The following is a 26243-nucleotide window of genomic DNA, read 5'->3' as shown; positions in this document are numbered from 1 at the left end:
AACCTAAGGACATCACACACATCCATGCCCGAGGCAGGATTCGAACCTGCGACCGTAGCGGTCGCGGGGTTCCGGACTGAAGCGCCTGGAACGGTTCGGCCACCGCAGCCGGCTATTTCAGAAACTGCAGTTGCAGTGTTCGGTATGTATATACGAAGAAGTGCGCAAGGCAAAATTTGAAACTGTTCACGAGTGTACAGTCAGAAGAACTCTGGGTGCTATCAACATACTACTGCAAAACACATCTTTCGTCGTACACTTAAAGCTACAGGTACCACGGGGGAGTTACCACACTAATATTTATAAAAAGGTGTCACATCTAAGCAACATACGAAATTTGTTATACGAGTAAATGTCAGGTTATAAAAGATGTTCAAACCATTGAAATCTCTGTAAAATTCCGGGTGATCAAAAAGTCAGTATAAATTTGAAAACTGAATAAATCACGGAATAATGTAGATGGAAAGGTACAAATTGACACACATGATTAGAATGACATGGGGTTTTATCAGAACCAAAAAAATACAAACGTTCATAAAATTTCCGACATATGGCGCTTCATGTGATCAGAATAGCAATAATTAGCATAACAAAGTAAGACAAAGCAAACACGATGTTCTTTACAGGAAATGCTCAATATGTGCAACATCATTCCTCAACAATAGCTGTAGTCGAGGAATAATGTTGTGAACAACACTGTAAAGCATATCCGGAGTTATGGTGAGGCATTGGCGTCGGATGCTGTCTTTCAGCATCCCTAGAGATGTCGGTCGATCACGATACACTTGCGACTTCAGGTCAGCCAATAATCGCAGGGACTGAGGTCTGCGGACCTGGGAGGCCAAGCATGACGAAAGTGACGGCTGAGCACACGATCATCACCAAACGACGCGCGCAAGAGATCTTTCACGAGTATAGCAGTACATTGTTTTTTTTTTTTTTTTTGTTCTAATAAAACCCCATGTCATTACAAGCATGTGTGTCAATTATTACCTCTCTATCTACATTATTCCGTGGTTTATTAAGATTTCAAATTTATAGTGACTTTTTGATCACCCGGTACATTGATTGCAATAAAGGGATAGTGCGAGTATGAGATTTTCACTCTGCAGCGGAGCGTGCGCTGATATGAAACTTCCTGGCCTATTAAAACTGTGTGCCGGATCGAGACTCGAACTCGGGACCTTTGTCTTCCGCGTGCAAGTGCTCTACCAACTGAGCTACCCGAGCACGACTCACGCCCCGTCCTCACAGCTTTACGTCTGCCAGTACCTCGTCTCCCACCTTCCAAACTTTACAGAAGCTCTCCTGCGAGTTCGAGTCTCGGTTCGGCACACAGTTTTAATCTGCCAGGAAGTTTCAAAGTGATAGTGATTTGTGTAGTGTCAACTCAAAACTTGTAGAAAGATAATTCTGCTGTATAACTCACGGTAACAAGCCAGTGCGGAGAATGGGTTCCTTATACCAAAATACTCAGAAAACTTCCGCGACTAAGCTCCGAAACTTTGTCGATGTAGTTCGCGATCTATCTCGATAAATGTACATTTTAAATTATATCTCGGCAGCGAGATAAACCTCTCGTCTCGGTAATTATAGTGTGCATAGCGACAGCAACCCCACTTTAGCTGCGTTTGACCATTCGGAAGCGTACGAGCACAAAGCACTGACAGCTGCTCGCAGAGGCCCTCCTGCACCGAGTCCGTAGGCAACCCCTCGCAGCGGGCGTGCTGTGCGGGGAGCCTGACGGCAGGGGCAACCGTCTGCCACTTGCGGGCTGCAGAACGCCGCCTCAGATTTTAAAGCGCGCAACTGAAATATGCTAACTCTAGAAAAGATGACGGGCGGAGAAGGGAAGAAAAGACATTGTAAGCCCCTCTGACGCCAACTAGCGCCGAGTGCGGCATTAGGGAGACGTCGGACAGCTTGGCGGAGCCGCGGCGTGATGCAATTCCCCTCGCGCCTCTTTCCACTTCCTTTGCGTCTATTGTGGAGGAAAGAGACGAACGGCTGTGAACGTACAGAACGACAGGCGTTCACAGAATGGCATCGGGAAGTAGCAGCTGAAAAATCACTCTTGCGTTCAGTTCGTAAAAAGCAACTACAAAATTGCAAACTGCGCTGTTCGGTCTGTCGATGCGGCAGCGCCGACAGTATCTCCAGAGAGAGAGAGAGAGAGAGAGAGATAGAGAGAGAGAGAGAGAGAGAGAGAGAGAGAGAGCTAATCATAATCGCACATAGTCGATATTCACAAAGAACGAATACGAATGTATATGGAACGAAGATAATAGAAGGGAATTGAACCTTTTGGCCGGCCGAAGTGGCCGTGCGGTTCTAGGCGCTGCAGTCTGGAACCGCGAGACCGCTACGATCGCAGGTTCGAATCCTGCCTCGGGCATGGATGTGTGTGGTGTCCTTAGGTTACTCAGGTTTAACTAGTTCTAAGTTCTAGGGGACTAATGACCTCATAAGCTGAGTCCCATAGTGCTCAGAGCCATTTGAACCTTTTGAAAGTAAGCAGATTATATGACTAATGAATTAGTATTGGCTCTGAGCACTACGGGACTTAACATCTGAGGTCATCAGTCCCTAGAACTTAGAACTACTTAAGCCTAACTACCCTAAGGATATCACACACATCCATGCCCGAGGCAGGATTCGAACCTGCGACCGTAGCAGTCGTGCGCTTCCAGACTGAAGCGCCTAGAACCGCTCGGCCACCAAGGCTGGCAATTAGTATTGCTTCACACTGGGTTGAAAACAGGTTTGTGGCTCGGCTTTAAAGAAGGAATGGCTATGTTGATAGGATACGTCCTCAGCCATAAAGAAGTTTTAAATTTTGTACCAGATGGAAAAGCTGGGCGGAAGATGGTGTAAGCACTGTTGAGGGATCACATGGCTTGTATACCTTATGCAAGTTTAAGCGAAAGCAGACAGAAAAAAGGAAGAGACAAGTTTGGCTTCATGAAAGGTAAAGACACCAGGGAGGCAGTTCTGTCACTGCGCTTGATAATAGCTGCAAGTTTAAGAAAAGTCGATAACTTTCATAGAATTTATCGACCGTGGAATAGCGTACGACAATGTAAAATGGTGCGAGATGTTCGAAATTCTGAGAAAAATACGAGTGGGCTATAGGGATAGACAATATGAATAAGAAGCAAGAAAGAATAATATGAACTTAACGTCATAAACAAAGTGCTCAGGTCAGAAAGGGTACAAGACAAGGGCGTTGTCGTCGTTCCTACTGTTAAATCCACTCATCGAAGAATCAATGACGGAAATAAAAGAAAGGTTAAAGGGTGAGATGAAAATATCAATGATAGGTTCGCTGTTGACACTGCTATCTTCAGTGAAATTCCTATTGAATGAAGTCTGTAAGTACATACTACGGATTGGGAGTTAAGTGTAGAAGGACAAAGGTTGCGAAGAATAGTAGCTCGAAAAAGAGGAAGTGCATGAATTCTGTTACGTTTTAAGTACAGTAACACAAGACTGACGAAGCAAGGATGACATAAGAAACTGATTAGCACAGGCGAAGTGGGCATTCCGGGCCACAAGAAGAACACTAGTAATAAACATCAGCTTTAATTATAAAAAGAAATTTCTAAGAATTTACGTTTGGAGCACAACATTGTATGCTAGAAGCTGGCGCATGACAGGAAGTCGTGGCGTCCCGCATTAAACCAATCACAAGACTGCTGACCCAAAAGTAACTAAAGAAGAATTGTTACTTCAAATTGGGGAGAAAAAGTTTTAGGGTTCAGCTTTACTAAAAGAGTGTCCAGCTTCTAATTAATTTTCGGCCGAAAGGAATAGTAAGTTTTTTAACAGAGGGAAACTGGGAATTAAGGATTATTATAGCAGAGGGAGACCTAGTCTCGAATACAGTATACAGTGTCAAATGAATGTAGGCTGCACTAGCAAGGAACAAAATACGTCTTGATTATGACGAAAACAGTGCTAAAATTTATATACAACAATACATGTAGTGATATTTCAGTAAACTACTAGAGAGATTTAGTCTATCCTGTGTGTAGAAGTAACCTCACATAGTGTCCAGTGTCCTTTAGGTCGTGCTGGAATTGTAGCTATTTGGTCGTGTCCTTTAGCCGTGCTCACGTATCTAAGTGGATAGAGCAGTTTCCCGCGAAAGACAAAGATTCCAGGTTCGAGTCCTGGCCCAACACACAGTTGTAATCTGCCAGTACGTTTCTAACCTCACAGACCTTTAGGGACGAAACTTATTCCGTTGCTAGTAGACCCGAGTGTCATTAGAGATCTATTCACTACTTTCAGACCTCACTATCTGGTATTACTGTATCGCACACTTAATAACGCAACTTTACGATCTCAAATAAATATTTTGTTAAATTGTAATGAACGTTTTCTAGCAGAGTGGGCTTATTTTCTAGGACCTCATGTCCACGGTTGCAAAATGTGTTCCTTGTGTAATCACTTGCTCACTACAACAGGTTTGATAGTCGTGTGTGCAGGACCGTATTTATGCGCAGTTTATCTGGGATGCTGCCTAGACAACAGCTCGCAAAATTTTTAATTTAGAAAAGATTTTTGTTTTAATACCATGGTGCGGGGCGCTACTGTAATTATAAAAGACGTAAGTATAATTATCTTGTAAGGTTGCATTTTTCAGCGGCCGACTTGTGAATTAAATCTGAAGTCACCTCTCAAACACCGCATTCGTTTGCGTCAAATTCCCAGTGACGCCAGGTAAAACGCGTCGCAGTTCAGTTGGTAATACTGCTACTACTTTCAAAAGAATGGTTACCGGCATTTTGATAGTTTGAACTGAGTTCATTTCGCGGAAAGCCACGACCACGCGTTGTTTTACCTCCTGCTGCCAGACCCGCAGATTCTTGAGCTCTTGAAACTAAGAAAAACTATTTTCAGATACCTTTACATTAAAGTTACAAGATATCTTAAGAACCACAGTTTCTGACGGATATCTTACTAATTCGAGACGTCATACTAACGCGAAATGGCAACCAAGATCGTTTTAGCGAGGAAGTGTAGTTCGCTCAGGATTGAATATGATATTTTAAGACAACTACTCGTAAGTTGTTTCATTGTTGTGAAATGTAGATGCAAACCAATTAACTAATAGCATTATCTGCCGTGTCTCGAAGAACTGATACCATCCTTCTACTATACACTCCTGGAAATTGAAATAAGAACACCGTGAATTCATTGTCCCAGGAAGGGGAAACTTTATTGACACATTCCTGGGGTCAGATACATCACATGATCACACTGACAGAACCACAGGCACATAGACACAGGCAACAGAGCATGCACAATGTCGGCACTAGTACAGTGTATATCCACCTTTCGCAGCAATGCAGGCTGCTATTCTCCCATGGAGACCATCGTAGAGATGCTGGATGTAGTCCTGTGGAACGGCTTGCCATGCCATTTCCACCTAGCGCCTCAGTTGGACCAGCGTTCGTGCTGGACGTGCAGACCGCGTGAGACGGCGCTTCATCCAGTCCCAAACATGCTCAATGGGGGACAGATCCGGACATCTTGCTGGCCAGGGTAGTTGACGTACACCTTCTAGAGCACGTTGGGTGGCACGGGATACATGCGGACGTGCATTGTCCTGTTGGAATAGCAAGTTCCCTTGCCGGTCTAGGAATGGTAGAATGATGGGTTCGATGACGGTTTGGATGTACCGTGCACTATTCAGTGTCCCCTCGACGATCACCAGAGGTGTACGGCCAGTGTAGGAGATCGCTCCCCACACCATGATGCCGGGTGTTGGCCCTGTGTGCCTCGGTCGTATGCAGTCCTGATTGTGGCGCTCACCTGCACGGCGCCAAACACGCATACGACCATCATTGGCACCAAGGCAGAAGCGACTCTCATCGCTGAAGCGACTCTCATCGCTGAAGACGACACGTCTCCATTCGTCCCTCCATTCACGCCTGTCGCGACACCACTGGAGGCGGGCTGCACGATGTTGGGGCGTGAGCGGAAGACGGCCTAACGGTGTGCGGGACCGTAGCTTCATGGAGACGGTTGCGAATGGTCCTCGCCGATACCCCAGGAGCAACAGTGTCCCTAATTTGCTGGGAAGTGGCGGTGCGGTCCCCTACGGCACTGCGTAGGATCCTACGGTCTTGGCGTGCATCCGTGCGTCGCTGCGGTCCGGTCCCAGGTCGACGGGCACGTGCACCTTCCGCCGACCACTGGCGACAACATCGATGTACTGTGGAGACCTCACGCCCCACGTGTTGAGCAATTCGGCGGTACGTCCACCCGGCCTCCCGCATGCCCACTATACGCCCTCGCTCAAAGTCCGTCAACTGCACATACTGTTCACGTCCACGCTGTCGTGGCATGCTACCAGTGTTAAAGACTGCGATGGAGCTCCGTATGCCACGGCAAACTGGCTGACACTGACGGCGGCGGTGCACAAATGCTGCGCAGCTAGCGCCATTCGACGGCCAACACCGCGGTTCCTGGTGTGTCCGCTGTGCCGTGCGTGTGATCATTTCTTGTACAGCCCTCTCGCAGTGTCCGGAGCAAGTATGGTGGGTCTGACACACCGGTGTCAATGTGTTCTTTTTTCCATTTCCAGGAGTGTATACAGGGGGAAGAAAAATTTGTGCACTCTGACTTTGCAACGCAATTCCTGACATACTAACAATGCAAAAAAGTCTGTCACAGAATTTTGTCCTGTGCATATTTCCGGCAGTAAATGGACGTCAGAGATTGGCAGTCTGGCAACACTGCAATCAATTGTACAGAAAGTAGGTCTGTCAACATATAGGAGTGGTGCTTGTACTTGGTACAGTGGGTAGCGTTTTGGGTTAGCATGTGGGAGGTCTAGCGTTAGATTCTAGATCGAGGCGAATTTATTTTCATTTCATTAATGTAGTCTGCTTGGTACGGTGACTGGCGTGTTAATCGTCATACAGCGATTACATTGGGTCTTCTACAAAACACTTGCGCTTAAGTACAACGGACATAGAATGGAAATGCAATCGTTTTTATTGGTCAGCTTTTGAAGAAGCCTTTTGCATGTCGTGTACGCGAATTGTTCGCACCAGTCCATCTACTAGATTAAGCCTATTTTCTGTGTAACCTCCCTCAATTGTCCCATCGCTTAGTACCCGCTATTATTCTTGCCACGTTCAGGTCCACTATATTTCATTAGGAACGTGCTACGTGAATGTCGGACACATGTGGCTTAAGTAAAGGTGTATACTACAGTATTATTTGGCAGAATGAAAATTAAAGCAAATACGCCTCAAGCCAGAATCGAACTCTCGATCTCCTGTATGCTAACCCAAAGCGCTATCTACTACACCACCTGTACAGCACTGCTACTGTACGCTGACAGAGGTAGTTGCCCTACATGTGATTACAGTATTGCCACATTGCCATTCTTTAATGTCCATTTACTGTCGGAAATATGCGCAGAACGAAATTTTGTGAGAGACATTGTTGTACTGGTAGTATGTGAGGAATCGCGCTGCGAAGTCCGAGTGCGCGAATTTTTCTTCACCCTGTATATAAGCCAGACGGCTTTACGATATTTCAGTACGGATATACCACAGTACCTGAACCCTTGTGAGAATATAGTTAGGCTGCGAGCAAGTGGATCAATAAATGAGAAAGCTACTCTGGAGCTTGCTGCATATGCTGACGTTGATCTGACGGCGGACTTGCTCGTATAGCCGAGGCAGTTAGGGTGAACACTCGCGCAAAGCTGGAAAGCAGCGTTCTACTGCTAGTCCAGCACTAATTTTTTCATCTGTCGCCGATGAATTCGCTCAGTATCACATTGCAGCTAAACGTCGGATATTCTTTCGTCATAAATCGATTATTATGCCTCAGGAAGAGTTCTAGGAATCGGACTGTTTCTTTACTTATTGTGTGCCATAAATTCCCCTTTTCTCCAATTCGATCCATTTATTCGATCTGCCCATTTAATCTTCAACATTATTTTACAGCACCACTTTGTAAATCTTTCCATCCCCTTCTTGTCTTTTGTGCTTATCGTCCACGTTTCGTTATATGTTAATTCAATACAGATGTTCATAGCGATGTTAATAAAACGGGTTCAATATATCCGTGATATCAGTTCTGTTTATTTTAATCTAACGACTTCATTAATTCATAAATTGTATACTAAAATTTTGTACTTCTAAGTAATAAATCTTAAACGCTGCGTTCTGCTACATATCCCTGCAAAATTTTACACTCAGGCATTTGTATGACTTGACCAATTCAGACTGTGCTTAGTCACAGAATATTAAGTTTCTTCGTTTTGTGAAGTGTACAATTTTACATTCCTGCGAATTTAAACCAATTCTGGAATCACTGCACCACTCTGAAAACATACTAAGATCTGACTGAATAAGTGTGTAGCTTTCTTTAGACATTACTTCAGTATAGATAACTCCGCCATCTGCGAAAGGTAATGAAGTTACTATTAATATTGTGCGTCACGGAAATACAACACGAACAGGGACCGGCCGGTGTGGCCGAGCGGTTCTAGGCACTTCAGTCTGGAACCGCGCGACCGCTACGGTCGCAGGTTCGAATCCTGCCTCGGGTACGGATGTGTGTGATGTCCTTAGGTTAGTAAAGTTTAAGTAGTTCTAAGTTCTAGGGGACTGATGATCTCAGATGTTGAGTCCCATGGTGCTCAGAGCCATATGAACATGAATAGGAAGGGCCCCAACATACTTTTCTGTGGTATCCCCTACATTCGTCTTTCTCTTTCCTCGGTTCAACAGTCCATTGCGTGGCGGGCATTTCCAGAATGACGACGTTTCTTTTCGCGGTGGAGTATTTCCTAGATAACCAAAACGCAGACTTCTACAAGCAAGTCATCCATCGTTGGGAGAAATGTCCCGCACTGACGTGTGAATATGTAGAAAAGCATATCACCATCAGTAAGTTTCACGCTCGCAGCAAAATTTTTTACGAAGTGATAAATAAAACCTTCTGGCAATACCTCGTATATGAACGCACAAGAAACCACCCGACCCCCCTGCATTTACCCTCTGTGTTTATAGCTGTTTTCCTCCGTCGAAAATGCTCGCCGTGGAAAGAAAAAAATCCCCCGCCTAGCGAGCGCAACAGCATATTAATGAAGCGGACGCGAAGCGACCAACCAACTGTTGCAGGCGCCACGGCACGGTCCACGCTGGCAGCAGCGGCGCGGTTTTGTTGGATCCTCTAGATAGGAGAGAGCGACGTTAATATGCAGCGACACGGCGTCCGTTTAAACTAGCAGCGAGCAGTAGCAGGCAGACGCAAACGTCCGTGTTAAAACGGCGCATAGCGGCCATACGGGTCAGAGGAATGCCAAGAGGCTGGTGCGCATGCGCGCCAGCGCCCTGCTCGGAGAGGGTAAGGGCACGGCGCACCTTCTAAAAGCGGCCGCTGCATAAATCCCGCGTAATTTAGGGCTATATCCTCTGAATTATTGCCGACAAATATTTGGACGACACTCTTGTTTTTTCCTTTGGGATTACACTAACACCCCTTTCCGTATTCTCCCACATCCCTGCATCTCGTTTCTACTCTACTCCCGACCCTCATGTGTGTGTATGTATGTGTGTGTGTGTGTGTGTGTGTGTGTGTGTGTGTGTGTGAGTGTGCGCATATGACGCACCTGCTACTCGTTATGCGACACCGTATCGTACTCTCACTCCTCCGCTGATATCTTGAAACTGTTCACAACATATTGTCAAGCGCGTGTAAGAAGATCCCTAACATTTAATGGGACTTAGACGTGGCACTTTCGGGCACCTACCCCAACCAGTCACGTAACGCGATTTGTAAGCGTCTATATGGCAGCGCCTCACAGCTCTGTAGACGGCCCAGCTTGCAACAGCGCTAGTAGCTATCACGCATCGTCTCAGGTCGTCTCGAATGTAGTCAAGTTATTTTTAAAATGATTTCTTTTTCGGCCTAATGTCACAATTTCAACGAGAAATTGCATGTTTCGACCTTCTCTTGACGACTTCACTTCCTAAGAAGGAGGCAGATCACTCGTAAACACTTTGAGGAAACTATACAGGGTGTTACAAAAAGGAACGGCCAAACTTTCAGCAAACATTCCTCACCCACAAATAAAGAAAAGATGTTATGTGGACATGTGTCCGGAAACGCTTAGTTTCCATGTTACAGCTCATTTTAGTTTCGTCAGAATGTACTGTACTTCCTCGATTCACCGGCAATTGGCCCAATTGAAGGATGGTAATATTGACTTCGGTGCTTGTGTTGACATGCGACTCATCGCTCTACAGTACTAGCATCAAGGACATCAGTACGTAGCATCAACAGGTTAGTGTTCATCACGAACGTGGTTTCGCAGTCAGTGCAATGTTTACAAATGCGGAGTTGGCAGATGCCCATATGATGTATGGATTAGCACGGGGCAATAGCCATGGCGCGGCACGTTTGTATCGAGACAGATGTCCAAAACGAAGGTGTCCCGACAGGAAGACGTTCGAAGCAACTGATCGGCGTCTTAGGGAGTACGGAACATTCCAGCCTATGACTCGCGACTGGAGAAGACCTAGAACGACGAGGACACCTGCAATGGACGAGGCAATTCTTCGTGCAGTTGACGATAACCCGAATGTCAGCGTCAGAGAAGTTGCTGCTGTACAAGGTAACGTTGACCACGTCACTGTATGGAGAGTGCTACGGGAGAACCAGTTGTTTCCGTACCATGTACAACGTGTGCAGGCACTATGAGCAGCTGATAGGCCTCCACGGGCACACTTCTGCGAATGGTTCATCCAACAATGTGTCGATCCTCATTTCAGTGAAAATGTTCTCTTTACGGACGAGGCTTCATTCCAACGTGATCAAATTGTAAATTTTCACAATCAACATGTGTGGGCTGACGAGAATCCACACGCAATTGTACAAACACGTCCCCAACACAGATTTTCTGTGAACGTTTGGTCAGACATTGTTGGTGATGTATTGATTGGGCCCCACGTTCTTCCACCTACGCTCAATGGAGCACGTTATCATGATTTCATACGGGATACTCTACTTGTGCTGCTAGAACATGTGCCTTTACAAGTAAGACACAACATGTGGTTCATGCACGATGGAGCTCCTGCACATTTCAGTCAAAGTGTTCGTACGCTTCTCAACAACAGATTCGGTGACCGATGGATTGGTAGAAGCGGAGCAACTCCATGGCCTCCACGCTCTCCTGACCTCAACCCTCTTGACTTTCATTTATGGGGGCATTTTAAAGCTCTTGTCTACGCAACCCCGGTACCAAATGTATTGTGGACGGCTGTGATACAATACGCCATTCTCCAGGGCTGCATCAGCGCATCAGGGATTCCATGCGACGGAGGGTGGATGCATGTATCCTCGCTAACGGATGACATTTTGAACATTTCCTGTAACAAATGTGTTTGAAGTCACGCTGGTGCGTTCTGTTGCTGTGTGTTTCCATTCCATGATTAATGTGATTTGAAGAGAAGTAATAAAATGAACTCTAACATGGGAAGTAAGCGTTTCCGGACACATGTCCACATATCATATTTGCTTTCTTTGTGTGTGAGGAATGTTTCCTGAAAGTTTGGCCGTACCTTTTTGTAACACCCTGTATTGTCTACGTGATTTTCCCAAAGTGTTTACAAGTGAATAGATCCCTACTCCTTATCATCTTTCTACTTTGAAGAAGTCTTCACTTTTTAAAAATAACTTAAGCCTAATATTCCATTAAAAACATTCAGTATACAGGCCCCAGAATCTGCTTATATGTCATTGAAAAACTGTATAATGAAAACATGTGCATTGCCTATCATGTCAAATATTAGAATTTATCTCCTACAATTGTAACAACTAATTAGTAAACATACAGTAATTCTGTACTACATATGATGTTTGTAATCTTATTTGTATGTAATTTTATTTTATTCCGTTTTAGATTAATGTCATACACTAGCAAAGAGATATTTTACTGTACCCATATCGACTATACAGCATCTGTAAGTTAACATCGTTATGACTGTAAGCTCTTTGCAAATATTGTTCTCGTTTGTAATATGAAGCTGGACCACGTTTTGTAAACGTTATTCGTTTGTGCTGCGTGTGTAGTTAAGATGATGAGGTTGAAAGTGGCGTCCATTGACTGGAATAGCACTCATATAGTGCATATTGAAAAGTGTATTAAGCTTGCGTTCGAAAACAAAAACGCACGAATATTTCGTCAGGCAGAACTACACAGCACCTAAGTACACTAACCTGCACGTTTACCAAGGTTAAAAAACTATCTCATGAGCAATTAGATATTGATAAAGAAGTAAATCTTTCGTAAAAATACCATTACCGACATGACAACAAAAATATTTCTTTTCTTTCCCAGGGCAGCAAACGAATAACAAAAATAAAACTAGGTCCAACTAAGAATGCTTGTAACTGCCATCTGACGGTGGATTTGTAAAGAAAAATCCGAAACCGGTCATGGTCTGAAGAAAATAAACCTTTTTAAACCATACATGTGGCTGGTAGCTGTTTTTTATAAATTATAAACCTTACTTTATAACTCATTCCAAATGTGTTCTATTGGATTGAGGTGGGATCTGGGCAGGCCAGTCCATTTTTCAAACGTTACTATCCACAAACGAGTTCCTCAGAAATGCTGGTTTATGACAGGAGGCATTCTCATCCTGATACAATCATCACCTCCATATATTCCGCTACTGCAAAGACCACTCAGTCCTGTAAAAAGCCGTGCGGGGTAGCAGCGCAGTCCTCCCTCGGGTATGGGTGTGTGTGTGCGTATGTGTGTGTGTGTGTGTGTGTGTGTGTGTGTGTGTGTGTGTGTGTGTGTGTGTGTGTCGTCCTTAGCGTACGTTAGTTTAAGTTATATTAAATAGTGGGTAAGCTTAGGGACCAATGACATCAGTAGTATGGTCCCGTAAGACTTTACCACAAATGTCCAAAGTCCTGTAAAATTCGTTCATAACCTTCTTTTATAATGGAAGGCAGCCCCTCGACATATCCAATGGTAAATTTTGCATTACATGAGGATGTCTGGCTATTTTTGATCAGACAGTGTATGGAGTGAATTGTGAACTACAGACAAATGGTTCAAATGCCTGTATGTACTATGGGACTTAACTTCTGAGGTCATCAGTCCGCTAGAACTTAGAACTACTTAAACGTAACTAACCCAAATAACCTAAGGACATCACACACATCCATGTCCGAGGCAGGATTCTAACCTGCGACCGTAGCAGTCGCGCGGTTCCAGACTGTAGCGCCTAGAACCGCACGGCCACCCCGGCCGGCGAACTACAGACACTGCAAACAAAAACAGAATAGAAGTGTTTATAGTGTGGTGCTACAGAAGAATGCTAAAGATTGGAACTTTTGAGAGAAGTACGGACGGATGTAAATGTGTGAGAACGGCGCGTGAGTCGTTCCTGGAGAACACAGCCGGTAGAACCTGTGCCATGGAGGGCAGAGGATGCGGGTTCGAGTTCTGGTGCGGCACGCAGTTTTAATCTGCCAGGAAGTTTCACATAATCTGTATTTGAAAGACAGAAATGACGTCCTTAGTTCTAACACGGGCACGTATTGGGCCGCGCTCGTACACCATGCTCGTGGACAAAAGTGTGAAATTCAAAGGACAGAAAACTGGCTCTCGCACCTACCAAAACACACACAGCGGGCAGTGAGTGACAGGACATGCAGACTGATCACACACGGCGCCAGTAGGATACTCACGTGTTTGCTATCTCCGGGCAACAGCGGCGTGTGCGCCTGAAACACAAACAGGTACCTTGTCAGTCAGGCGGGAGCCACATAAGCGGGCTAGCACACATACACATGGAATATGCAAACCACGCAGAGCTGTCTCTTTCTGCCCACACACTGTATGCAATGGGCGCTCCGACACACACACACACACACAAACACACACACACACAGAGAGAGAGAGAGAGAGAGAGAGTATTTAGCATAGTCCACTTTCCTGATGACACGAACGGACCGATACAAATCGAATTACTTGAATGTGAATTTTCATGATCATCTGTTCACTTTTCTTTCCCTGATTTATTTCTATTCTCAACAATGAATCAAGTTTAGAGTGTCTGTAATGCTACTTTTTCCTTATCTTTCTTTCTTTCTACTACTATCACCTTAATATTTAGATAGACAGAGAAGGAGATGCTTTCTGCGCATGGCTATCTGACGCACAATTAATTCTAGAGCACAGTAACAGTATAACGCTTTATTATTATGTTTTCCCGTCTCAATAACGATTTTATGTGGCACACAGAGACAGTGAGATATGGTTTACACAGTAGGCATAAACTCGTGGAAAGGTATGACATCTTCATAAGAAACTATACGTTCCTATCCGATCATTATTATTACAATTTGTTGCGCCGAATAAAGTCGCCTTAGCGCAAGAGTCATTTAGAACTCGAGCGCAGGGCGAGCTACAGTCGCCAGTGCAGCAGCTGTGGATAGGAGTAAAGGTAACCTGCGTGGTAATGTCCACTGGAGTGAGCAATGTCCACTGCAGAGGTCGCTCCTTTGGCGTTTCCAATCAGTCCCGAGGCTGCAAAAGCACGCAGTCAACTGCAATAGGCACTCCCTACTAGTGCCGTGGTCTGCGTGCATTTGCAGTCTCAGGACTGATTGGAAACGCCAAAGAAGCGGCCGTGAACAGCTGTCCAGTGCAGTGGACACGGCGCACCACAGACTTAAGACAAACAAGAGTAACGTAAGCGGCAGTCTCAGCATCTGAGCACTAGACTCAGCCTCTGAACACCTAACGACACAAATATAACCATTTTAAAAAGTTCACAATTTAGAAAGCCAAAACTTCAATCAAAGTGAGAACTAAATAGTTTAAAACTTACAACACCTTACAGAATCACGAGACAGACGCCGCAAGGCAAGAGGCCAGATACAGTGCAACGCTGCAGCTATGGATTTATGTATTACTGTGGCGCCTTTTCGTGATTATTAATAACCATTCAGTAATAAGCATATGGATCGTACTGTGAAACCGATCATTCACGAGAGTTTACGAAGATACGCGAAGCTATGTAAGTTATAGCTATATCAGTTTTGAGGCAAAGGAGCAGTGACTTCCAGGGGCAATCTGACGGTACTGATTGAATTGTTACATTTGGGCAGTTCGATCTTAAATATATGTCGTGAACAGTCAGGCAAAGAATACTGTATGCTATTTTACTGCTGTAACGATACCGATTCCGAGTAAATTGTGATTGTACGTCAATACCGACCAGCTTTCACCACTAGACGGGAGGCCGAATAAAATTTCGATATCAAGAAAGTACTCTGCACTAAGTCAAGAAAGTATTCTGTACTAGGTATGGTAGAAGACCCCTATTATCCAACCAAAGAGATTCTCGTACATAGTTTAAAAGTTAGAACACCTTACAGAATCACGAGGCAGACGCCACAAGGCAAGGTGCAAGAAATAGTGCAACGCTGCAGCTTCAGCGGAAGGTGTCGAGACAGGTATGTCAAATACGAGGGTGAGCAAATCAAAACCTTAAATATTTTTTAAAATACTATTTATTGTGCAGAAGTGGAACAAAGCTCTATCACTTTTCAACATAATCTCCCCCACGCTCAATTCAAGTCCTCCAGCACTTACAAAGTGCATAAATTCCTTTAGTAAAAAAAAATTCTTTTGTTAGTCCGCGCAACCACTCATGCACCGCGTGGCGTACCTCTTCATCAGAACGGAACTTCTTTCCTCCCATTGCGTCTTTGAGTGGTCCAAACATATGGAAATCACTTGGGTCAAGGTCTGGTGAGTATGGTGGATCAGGAAGACACTCAAAATGCAGGTCTGTGATTGTTGCAACTGTTATACGGGCAGTGTGGGGCCTTGCATTGTCATGTTGCAAAAGGACACCTGCTGACAACAATCCACGTCGCTTTGATTTGATTGCAGGCAACAGATGATTTTTTAGGAGATCTGTGAATGATGGACTGGTGACAGTGGTCCCTCTAGGCATGTAATGCTCCAAAATGACGCCTTTTTCGTCCCGAAAAGAGAGTCAGCATAACCTTCCCTGCTGATGGTTCTGTTCGAAAGTTCTTTGGTTTTGGTGATGAGGAATGGTGCCATTGTTTGCTCGCTCTCTTCGTTTGCCGTCGGTGGAAGTGAACCCAGGTTTCGTCCCCAGTAACGATTCTTGCAAGGAAGCCATCGCCTTCTCGTTCAAAGCGCCGAAGAAGTTCTTCACAAGCATCAACACGTCGTTCTCTCGTTTCAGGAGTCAGCTGCCGTGGCACCTATCTTGCAGACACTTTGTGAAACTGGAGCACATCATGCACAATGTGGTGAGCTGAGCCATTACTAATCTGTCAACATGCTGCAATGTCATTCAGTGTCAATCGGCGGTTTTCCTTCACTGTGGCTTCAACTGCTGCAATGTTCTGTGGAGTCACAACTCGTTGTGCCTGACCTGGACGAGGAGCATCTTCCACTGAAGTCACAGCATTTGCGAACTTCCTACTCTATTCGCAGACTTGCTGCTGTGACAAACATGCATCACCGTACTGAACCGTCATTCGTCGATGAATTTCAGTAGGTTTCACACCTTCACTACGCAAAAACCGAATATCAGAACGTTGTTCTACCCTTTGCAAGTCGCAAGAGGGGCGGCCATCTTTATACTAACACCGCGACGGTATGTGTGTATCTGCACTATGCTGCCACCTACAGGCCATTCTGCACGATGTTTGTGGCACGCTTACCAACTTACAGGATAACGGCGCGAAATTTCGATTTGTTATTACAAATTTAAGGTTTTCATTTGACTCACCCTCGTAGTACGTATGGTCAGTTAAGGTGATACCCGCGTGATCTGTACCTTAGGTGTGTTGCATACCTATCGGGCGTTACTCGTCAACGATCGCTTTCTATACCTATGCGTTCAATGTCTTACCAGATTACCCTCCAGTGAATACCCGTTTATCATCTGCATTTCTTCTTGGTGTAGCAATTTCAATGGCCAGTAGTGTACATTATAAATGTGCCTGAGTAAAGGAAGAGGCATATACGCGAAGGACTGGTCTGTGACTCGGATGCGTGTTCTGAGGGAGGTACTAGTGGCAGTTCGCCTGAGAGTGCACAGTTCAGTGCCTCGCCACGGCGACCCTGAGATGCGCAGGAGCAAATTCTCTGAGGCGAGTACGTGATGGGCGCGGTCTGCGAGACGTGTGCGCACCGCGCAGCGCCGACTCAACGTCGGCCCCGATGAGTAATATGCCTCGCACATCTGGCGCCGGGCCAATTTTCTGCGCTGTTGCTTCGCGAGCAGCGAGGGCGCTGCTGATGGCGGTAATGGGCTTTGGACTTTACGTCTGGTCGGCGGCGAGGTCGTTACAGGGCGGCCAAGTTCGACTGGGCCGCGAACAAGGTGCTCCGCCAAGAGTCCGATGCTCCCGCCACCAGAATGACGTGCCGCGCTCGCGACCGCAGCTACCTTCCCCACTAACATTGGAAGGTCAATAGTCTTTAAACACAATCACTCGTAGAGCTGGCGGAGGACTCGCAAGAATCAGGCTTTCGTTGCTCACATATAACAGTTTTGAGACCTAATTATTCTCCAGTATTTAACTATACGATAATTTTTACTGTATTTTAGCTGGCTGTTTGATCCTAATGTAGGCACTAAGCAATTTTTTTTTAAATTATAAATTCCCTGTTGTAACGGGAACTATTAAAGACTTTACTTTACCGAAGTATGCGATACCCTCCAAATTCAACCAGTTTAACGAGTATTTATGATTATACAAAAGTTATTGTGTATGTTAACAATCACTGCATAACATGTCTCCATAAACAGTCAACCCATTAAATTATGCTGAATAACTGACCCACACAAAAGTTAATATCACTTGATCACTGATACAGCAAATGTCATCGTGTAAAAACATTAAGTTCATCTTAAATAATTAATATGAAGTACGGGGAAAATAGTGGCCAACTTATGTATTTTGGATCTCCTTAAATAAAAATCACCCAGTGAAAGCTATTTGTTCACTAGGACCGTTTCCACTCACTAATCACGTAAACACTCCTATTTTAGACGAAAACCAATGTAATTCTTAATAACTCATGTTATTTACTTATTTATGCAAATTAGAGAAGTCAACTGACAAACTTCTAAAAAACGACCTTTTTGTAACAAAGAATTATTCTGTCAAGTCAACAAATCTGTCTGTCATTTTAATAACCTGTTAAATTATGTCACTCGATATAAATTAATAACTTTTCTGCACAAATTACGATAACAGATGTACATGTGACTTATAAACTATATCTCTTTTTAGTAGTTCTTTGACAAGGCTATAAATACAAGCAGCAAGAAGGGTGGGGAGCGGAGTCTGAATGTCACTTTGGTAAAGTGTACGTGTGTTATTGTTCGAGGTGGATAAACATTGCAGACAACATGTAAAAGAAGTGCTACTTTGTGTTGTGTCATTGTCTTTGGTGGACAGTGGAATTAAGATGGCCACCAGAGTAATAAAAGTAGAGTATTTGAAGTTCAAATATTTGTTGGTTTCGCTCATTATTTATCATCAAAACCACATCAAAAACACGGGACCTCATCTTTTTATCCATAAACAACCAGGTTTAGAGCCAGCATTAGCATCGAGACACAGCAGCGATCCAGCAAGCAGCAGCGATTACCACAATGCATTTTAATGGCGCCAACCAAACGTCAAGTGCTAACAAGCTCCGTAAATGGGAGTGAAATAGTGCGATTATAGCAATATCTACGACTAGGCGACCATTATACTGTCCACCCGCATTTTCTAAGCTTCACTTGCCTTCGAGACAATTTTGTGCGGTTACGCGAATTTTGGTAAAACTTTTATACTAAGCATATTTATGCAGTTATGTCTTGGACCAAACCTGTATTTGTTTTTGTACAGGTTTTTATATCTTTGATGATACATCCGTGCTCTTAAGCCTAGTTTACACGATGACATTGGGTTGCGCCATTCGTTGCGTGGAATTAGTTGCACGCCTATGGCTTCATATTTGACTGTAGACACGGCGAAACCAGTATACACTTCAGTTTCGTCGTTTTGTGGTTCCTGATCGTGTCTGAAATGAAAGTTTTGGCAGCTGCAAGTCGCACGAGTTGTGATGGAGTTAAAGCTTGTTGTGGGGAATCGATGCATAATAAAACATTAAGAAACGTGTTACGATTCGTGACTGGATGAAGAAAAGACGTCAGCTCGGTTGCTCAACATCCTTGCTGAAATAATTTATGACGGTAGATCCAAGAAGTTCTTTTAATTGTCTTAGAATGTCACCAGGACTGTTACCGTTTCTTCTAAATAGATTTAATTATTCGATAAGGAATAAAGATATTGTAATGCACTGTCGCCAGAACTGAAATTACATATCACATTGCGTGCATTACAATCGAGAACACTCGGCATGCTGTAAGATGCGGTTTTAGTTGGTGATGACAACTTTTCATTAACACCAATAATTATTAAAAGTAATAATTATTAACATTAACAGCAGTAATTATTCGAAGTAGACCGCATTAAGAAGAGAATGGTGTGCAAACTACTCTCTTGAAGACAGATCTGTACAGTGACAATATTTCAAAACTCTAACATATGTGAATGGGGAGCACAGCAGCGAAGTTTTAAATAGATGAATATCTATTGAAGAATGCAACTTCTTGAATTTGTATAGCCTTCCCTCTTGTCAACAATATTCCTCGAACGATGGGGATTTTAGTCTTGTAGACGAGAGCATTGCCACAGCTAGAATTACATTTGCTTGTATTTTTCTTAATTCGTTTGTATATGTGTTCTAACTCAATACATTTTGCCCTGCAGCTCAGATATTGTCAAACCATCTATGTTATGATCGCACATGAAGGTCTCAGCGGCAGCAATATATTGCTTATTTTTATAATCAGCATCGCTGAAATCCCACAAACACCTATGCAAAGCATAGAGATCTAAAAAGCGAGCATTATTCTCCGCTCCCCACTTCATATTCCAATTTATTGACACTCTAAGAACACACATAAGCTCAAAACTCGTGCAACTAGTGTCGCCAAGTTGGAACACGCCAAAAGTGTTTAGTTTCACCAATGGGTTGCGCAAACGCTCGGCGCGCATGCGCAGTGGCCGGCAGCGCATGCAACCTAGTGCCGTCGTGTAAACTAGACTTTAAGTTCGTTGAGCCGCAGCCCATTTTATTTTAAGACGGTGAGCAGATCATGTGTTCTAATAAAACCCCATGTCATTCCAAGCACGTGTGTCAATTTGTACCTCTCTAACTACATTATTCCGTGTTTTATTCAGTTTTCACATATATATATATATATATATATATATATATATATATATATATATATATATATATATATATACCGTCCTCTTGCCAGTGGCAAATAGCGTCATTCGACAAGTAGATTGCTGCGCACTGCCTCCGCTGTTTGGCTCAAAATGGTTCTAATGGCTCTGAGCACTATGGGACTTAACATCTATGGTCATTCGTCCACTACAACTTAGAACTACTTAAACCTAACTAACCTAAGGACAACACACAACAGACAGCCATCACGAGGCAGAGGAAATTCCTGACCCCGCCGGGAATCGAACCCGGGACCCCGGGCGCGGGAAGCGAGAACGCTACCGCACGACCACGAGGCGGACCCTCCGCTGTTTGACTGAGCCTCTATTGCTTCCTTCATTCGTTACCTTCTAACTGGCGGATATTTTAAAAGGGTAGAAAATGTGCTTTTTTTCTCTTTTTTCTTTTTTTTTTTCTTTTTTACTTTCACTTTGCTCCAAACATTCATCAATTTCTCCGCATTTCCTTCTGCACAAAACGTGTACTGGAAAAAAATTCTGATATTTTTACTTTCGCTTTACTTTCACTCATTCTGGTTATTTTTACCGTATATTCTCTTCCAGTAAGACACATTAGAGAGTAGCAAAGCAAGAATTACTAAAAAAACTGCGGCACCACGAGCGGTGAGTGCCGCGGCGGAAAAGCAAGCAGCGGGCTAACTCGGCGTGCATTACGCCTCATTACTGTCGAAACGGGGCCCATCACCGCGACTTCTCCCAGAGCAAACGAGAACTCATTGGCCGCCAGTTACGTGTTAGCAGCGGCGGAATGGCACTCCACACACGCCGGGCTGCCCGCGCAAACAAATCAAATGCTCCGCTTGCTGGTCCGACACTCGGTGTGCCGACCGTTCGGTCTCACAATTAAATTCACGCTGGATACCGTGTAGCCGGGTAGCACCTATGAAATCCACTTGACAGTTTTCCCCAGAAATACATCCACTTTCGCAAGCCGTGCTAGCGGGTATCGTGTGACCCGAAATGGATCATAACCCGACTAGAGGCTTTGTCGCATATTACGATAGTAGGTAGTATTGGTCAAATCTACGAGGTCCGTTCAATAAATAACGAGCATAATTTCTTTACGGTCATAATTCCTCGAGCTAGAATTTAATCTTGTGATATTCTGTTAGCTTACTTTGCAACAAACGCGCCGGACTAGTTTCACTGCTGACACTCCTGAATTCTCCCCCCTCCCGCTGTGTGAGGTGCGCAAACTGAGACATGTGTAGTCCCGCTTACCACAACAATGGAGGTTGCGTACAACGCACAATATGCGACTTTGAAATTTTGCTTGGGTCTCAATTAGGGTTTCCATCCGCCTCTTGGACTTCCTAGTCCCGACAAGATTCAATATTGCCCCGATTTTGCAAAATACTGTTAAAGAGCTTGGCTCAAGTACTGGCTTATCGCCATATGTTAGAGCAACTTGTCAATGCGGCTTCAGTGAGTTTTATTTATGGTTGATTGATAAGAGGGAGGGGACCGAAGAGTTTTTATTTATATCAACAAGCTTATGTTGACAACGTCTCCTCACGGATGGCCCCGCGGGATTAGCCGAGCGGTGTTAGGCGGTGCAGTCATGGACTGTGCGGCTGGTCCCAGCGGAGGTTCGAGATCTCCCTCGGGCATGGGTGTGTACGTTTGTCCTCAGGATAATTTAGGTTAAGTAGTGTGTAAGCTTAGGGACTGGTGACCTTAGCAGTTAAGTCCCATAAGATTTCACTCACATTTGAACATTCTCACGAATGGCGTTGCACATTGCTATCATATACCGACGATGCAAGCACCTTCTAGATCCAGCAACATCATTCGAGAAAATACCAGACTTCTGCTGTAATATGGGGCTGGAACTATTTCAGCAGCGCCACGCGGAAGGATCGATAAGAGTGCGGGTATATACCGCGTGAAGTGTATTGTGACGTGTTCAAATGAAATGGCTCTGAGCACTATGGGACAAAACTTCTGCGGTCATCAGTCCCCTAGAACTTAGAACTACTTAAACCTAACTAATCTAAGGACATCACACACATCCATGCCCAAAGCAGGATTCGAACCTACGACCCGAGCGGTCGCGCGGTTCCGGACTGTAGCGCCTAGAACCGCTCGGCCACCACGGCCGGCTATTGTGAAGTGTACGTCAATGAACAAAGTGTTAGTGTCGACTGTTTACCACCTAATAAACTTATCATAGCTTACGAGAATGCTTTCGGATGGAAAGAGAAGTGTCACTTTTCGCATGATTATACGACAGAGTGGTCTTTTGCCAAGAAACGACGTAGGAATCAGGATGCGTTCTGTGAAATTTATACATTTAAGTAACTCACGGAGGTAAGGCAGATGTGAGGCATCACATTTCTACGGAGAATCATACAAACAGATTCGCCGTACCATCGACGTCAAAGCCTATTTCTACATTCATGATTAAACCAAGATACCCAGGAAGAATTGCTCGTTGCTGCTACAGAACCAACAACAGTTTATAAAGTTGTAAAGCATAATCAATCCACCAGTTCTCTTGACTGAACCGTAAAACTGAATGCAGCAATGTATTCTGTCTCCAAAGTCGCCGCAATGCAGTCTACGGATAGATCAAAGCTACAACGATTGTTAAAAATATTCTCGTACCACACTTAATTGCCACACATTTCATTTTTCGGGCCTAGACACCGACGCATCGGATCACAAGGCTGAAAAGATGTTTCCTTTAGTTGTTCAGTACTTTACTGAAACTGACGTAACCTAAGAGCAGCTGTTGAAGTTTGATTCACTGAGAGACGAAACATCGGAGACAATTGCAAAGTTTTGTCTACACAACTTCAAATGCCATTAGTTAAGCTAACTGCTTTTTGTGGAGACGATACAACTTCAAACGGTTCCAATGACACGGCCAGCGGAATGTGTTTCACCAAATTAAAGAAGAACTGCGAAAAAATGTAGAAGGAATTGAACGCCATTCCCATATTCTCCGCCGGCCGGGGTGGCCGAGCGGTTCTAGACGCTACAGTCTGGAACCGCGCGACCGCTACGGTCGCTGGTTGGAATCCTGCCTCGGGCATGGATGTTTGTGATGTCCTTGGGTTAGTTAGGTTTAAGTAGTCCTAAGTTCTAGGGGACTGATGACCTCAGAAGTCCCATAGTGTTCAGAACCATTTGAACCATATTCTTCACAATGCTATACCAGGCGCAGTTCGAATCTTAACTGTCGACATAGGATTAATCGTAATGAAAATATTCAGTTATTTTTCAAATACACGGTAAGGACAGAGAAGATGAAAGAGTTCTGCTTATACGTTGGTGTCAATCGTCAGACTCTTCTATCTCTCTCAAAAACAAGATGTCGTTGATGGCCACAGTATAGAGAATTTTTAAGTTTTGGATTCCACTAAAACAATTTTGACCCCGAAGATAGGAAATCTAAAATAATTTCAGTTTTTTCGGTAATCCCATCCGTGAAATTTACTTCATGTTTCCGCAGTCAGACTTGGCTCTCTTTGGAAAAAAATATAAAAAGCGTAGAGAAAATAAAGTCTCGATAACTGATACAAGAAATATATTAATCGACACTCCAAGATATCTAATGAAAGGAAAACTACCAATTTTATTGGCGTGCAAACCAAGATCACTTTGAGTAAATTAAAAGAATGAGAACCTTAACCAAGAAATAATTAATTTAGTTTCGAAATCTGAGGAGGAGACAATGGCTTTATATACCATAGCATTTGATTATTAGCAAAAATGGTTCAAATGGCTGTGGGCACTATGGGACTTAATTTCTGAGGTCATCAGTCCCCTAGAACTTAGAACTGCTTAAACCTAACTAACCCGTGGTCATCACGCACATCCATGCCCGAGGCATGATTCGAACCTGCGACCGTAGCGGTCTCGCGGCTCCAGACTGCAGCGCCTAGAACCGCACGACCACTTCGGCCGGCTGATTATTAGAGAAATGGGCTATTTCTTTTAATAAATATCAAGTATTTGATTTGATGACGCTATCTGAAGCCGCGGATTGGATGATGATTCAAAACACTATTCTATACCTGACTGTCAACGGCCTCGCCGCAGTGGTAACACCGGTTCCCGTCAGATCACCGAAGTTAAGAGCCGTCGGGCTAGCATTTTGATGCGTCACCGTCCGTGTTTGCCGAGCGCTGTTGACAAACGGGGTGCACTTAGCCCTTGTTAGGCCAAATGTGGAGCTACTTAACTGAGAAGAAGCGGCTCTGGTCACGGAAAATGACAACGGCCGGGAGAGCGTTGTGCTGATCATATGTCCCTCCAATTGGCATCCGGTGACCTCTATTGACTGAGGATGACGCAGCGGCCGAAGGGTACCGTTACACCCTCCGAGGTCTCTTCAGACGGAGTATTCTATACTTGATTAAAAATGGTGTGAAGATTTCCGGCGACAACTGTTTTTCAGGAATATATGTACCTGAAGAGCCTTTTAGAAACTACACCTGACTCGGAAGAATGGATGTTTAAACACTCCGTGGAAGAAAGGTGGATTTATCCTGAACGCCGACACCAACTGCTGATATTATGCGAGTATTTGTTGTCTATTTCCGCAAACAAATGCAACTCTGGAAAGAATAGTTCGAAAAAGAATAGCTCGTTTTCTGTTATTTTGGTTATGATAAGTGAGTTGTGGTGGCAGTCATTAAAACAAAGGTTTATTGTTGCAGTGAGATATTTTCGCGATATTTCAGTTAGCAACTTCCTCCTCCGAATTGTTGTTGAGTCACAGGGAGAAATGGCCATCGTAATTAGAGAAATCAGAGCTCGCACAGAGAAAACTGTGCATTCGTTTTTCCCATGTTCTATTCGAGAAGGGAACGGTCGAGAAATAGTCTAGAAGTGGTCTACGCACCATTGCCAAGCACAAAAGTGTCAACATGTAATAACTCTAAAGTAACGAATGATGGATAAGAACAATCTGCTTATCTTACAGATAATGAAACAACATGCGATATATTTAATAACTGCAGAGTAGTCATGTAGATTATATGTAGATGCTATGAAGTGTAAGAAATATGGCCGGCCGCTGTGACCGAGCGGTTCTAGGCGCTTCAGTCCGGAACCGCGCTGCTGCTGCTGTGGTCGCAGGTTCGAATCCTGCCTTGGGCATGGATGTGTGTGATCCCCTTAGGTTAGTTAGGTTTAAGTAGCTCTAAGTCTAGGGGACTTATGACCACAGATGAGATGTTAAGTCCCATAGTGCTTAGAGGCATTTGAACCATTTTAAGAAATATGTGTGATACGTAATTCCTTCTGCAAATTTGAAGTAAATTGTGAAGTGTGAAATTTGCGGAAAATGATCTTCAAGAAGAAGGAGGTACAAATAACTCCGTAGATGGAACTTAAGTATATTAACGTACATCTGAATAGGAAGGATCCATGACGGTAGCGTTTTCGCCGTCTTCCACTTCATCTACGCTTTAAAAAAATTGAACTAAATAAAAAATTAAAATAAGAGACGTTTTCGTGAATCCTTGATGAAAAAGGGAGTACGACTTACCACAAATCAAAAGAAACTGATCAAAAGAAACTGAGAAATTGATGTGGGATTCAACGTTTAGTGCAGTTTCTTATGCCAAGTTATAATCTGGCAACTGGTAAGGCTGGGTACTATTTCCTTTCATTTTCTAAACACGTAATTCCTTTACACGTCGTAATCGTTAGTTACACGTACGTAGTATATATTCCATAGTGATTCACCAGTACCGCATCCTTTTTTATGGCGATAGTCAGTTACTCTGATGATGGACGTGTAGGCCGAAAATTAGTTAACCACATAAATTAATACAGTAGAATATCTAAATTTTTGTGCTTTT

At 44.0% G+C, this 26243-nt stretch overlaps 1 protein-coding gene across 2 annotated transcripts in view; it reads right to left on the bottom strand.

Annotated features, from left to right (window-relative positions):
* Positions 1–26243, bottom strand: part of LOC126336587 (disks large 1 tumor suppressor protein) — a 4198467-nt gene that overhangs the window by 562454 nt on the left and 3609770 nt on the right. For both annotated transcript variants that reach the window (XM_050000444.1, XM_050000445.1), the window contains one exon: positions 13744–13779. In XM_050000444.1, coding sequence (XP_049856401.1) covers positions 13744–13779 — 36 coding nt within the window. The remainder of the gene's footprint in view (positions 1–13743; positions 13780–26243) is intronic.

Source organism: Schistocerca gregaria, chromosome 2, assembly GCF_023897955.1.
Source record: "Schistocerca gregaria isolate iqSchGreg1 chromosome 2, iqSchGreg1.2, whole genome shotgun sequence".
NCBI lineage: Eukaryota > Metazoa > Arthropoda > Insecta > Orthoptera > Acrididae > Schistocerca > Schistocerca gregaria.
Note: the sequence above shows the minus strand (reverse complement) of the source record. Positions and strands in the feature narration are given on the sequence as shown.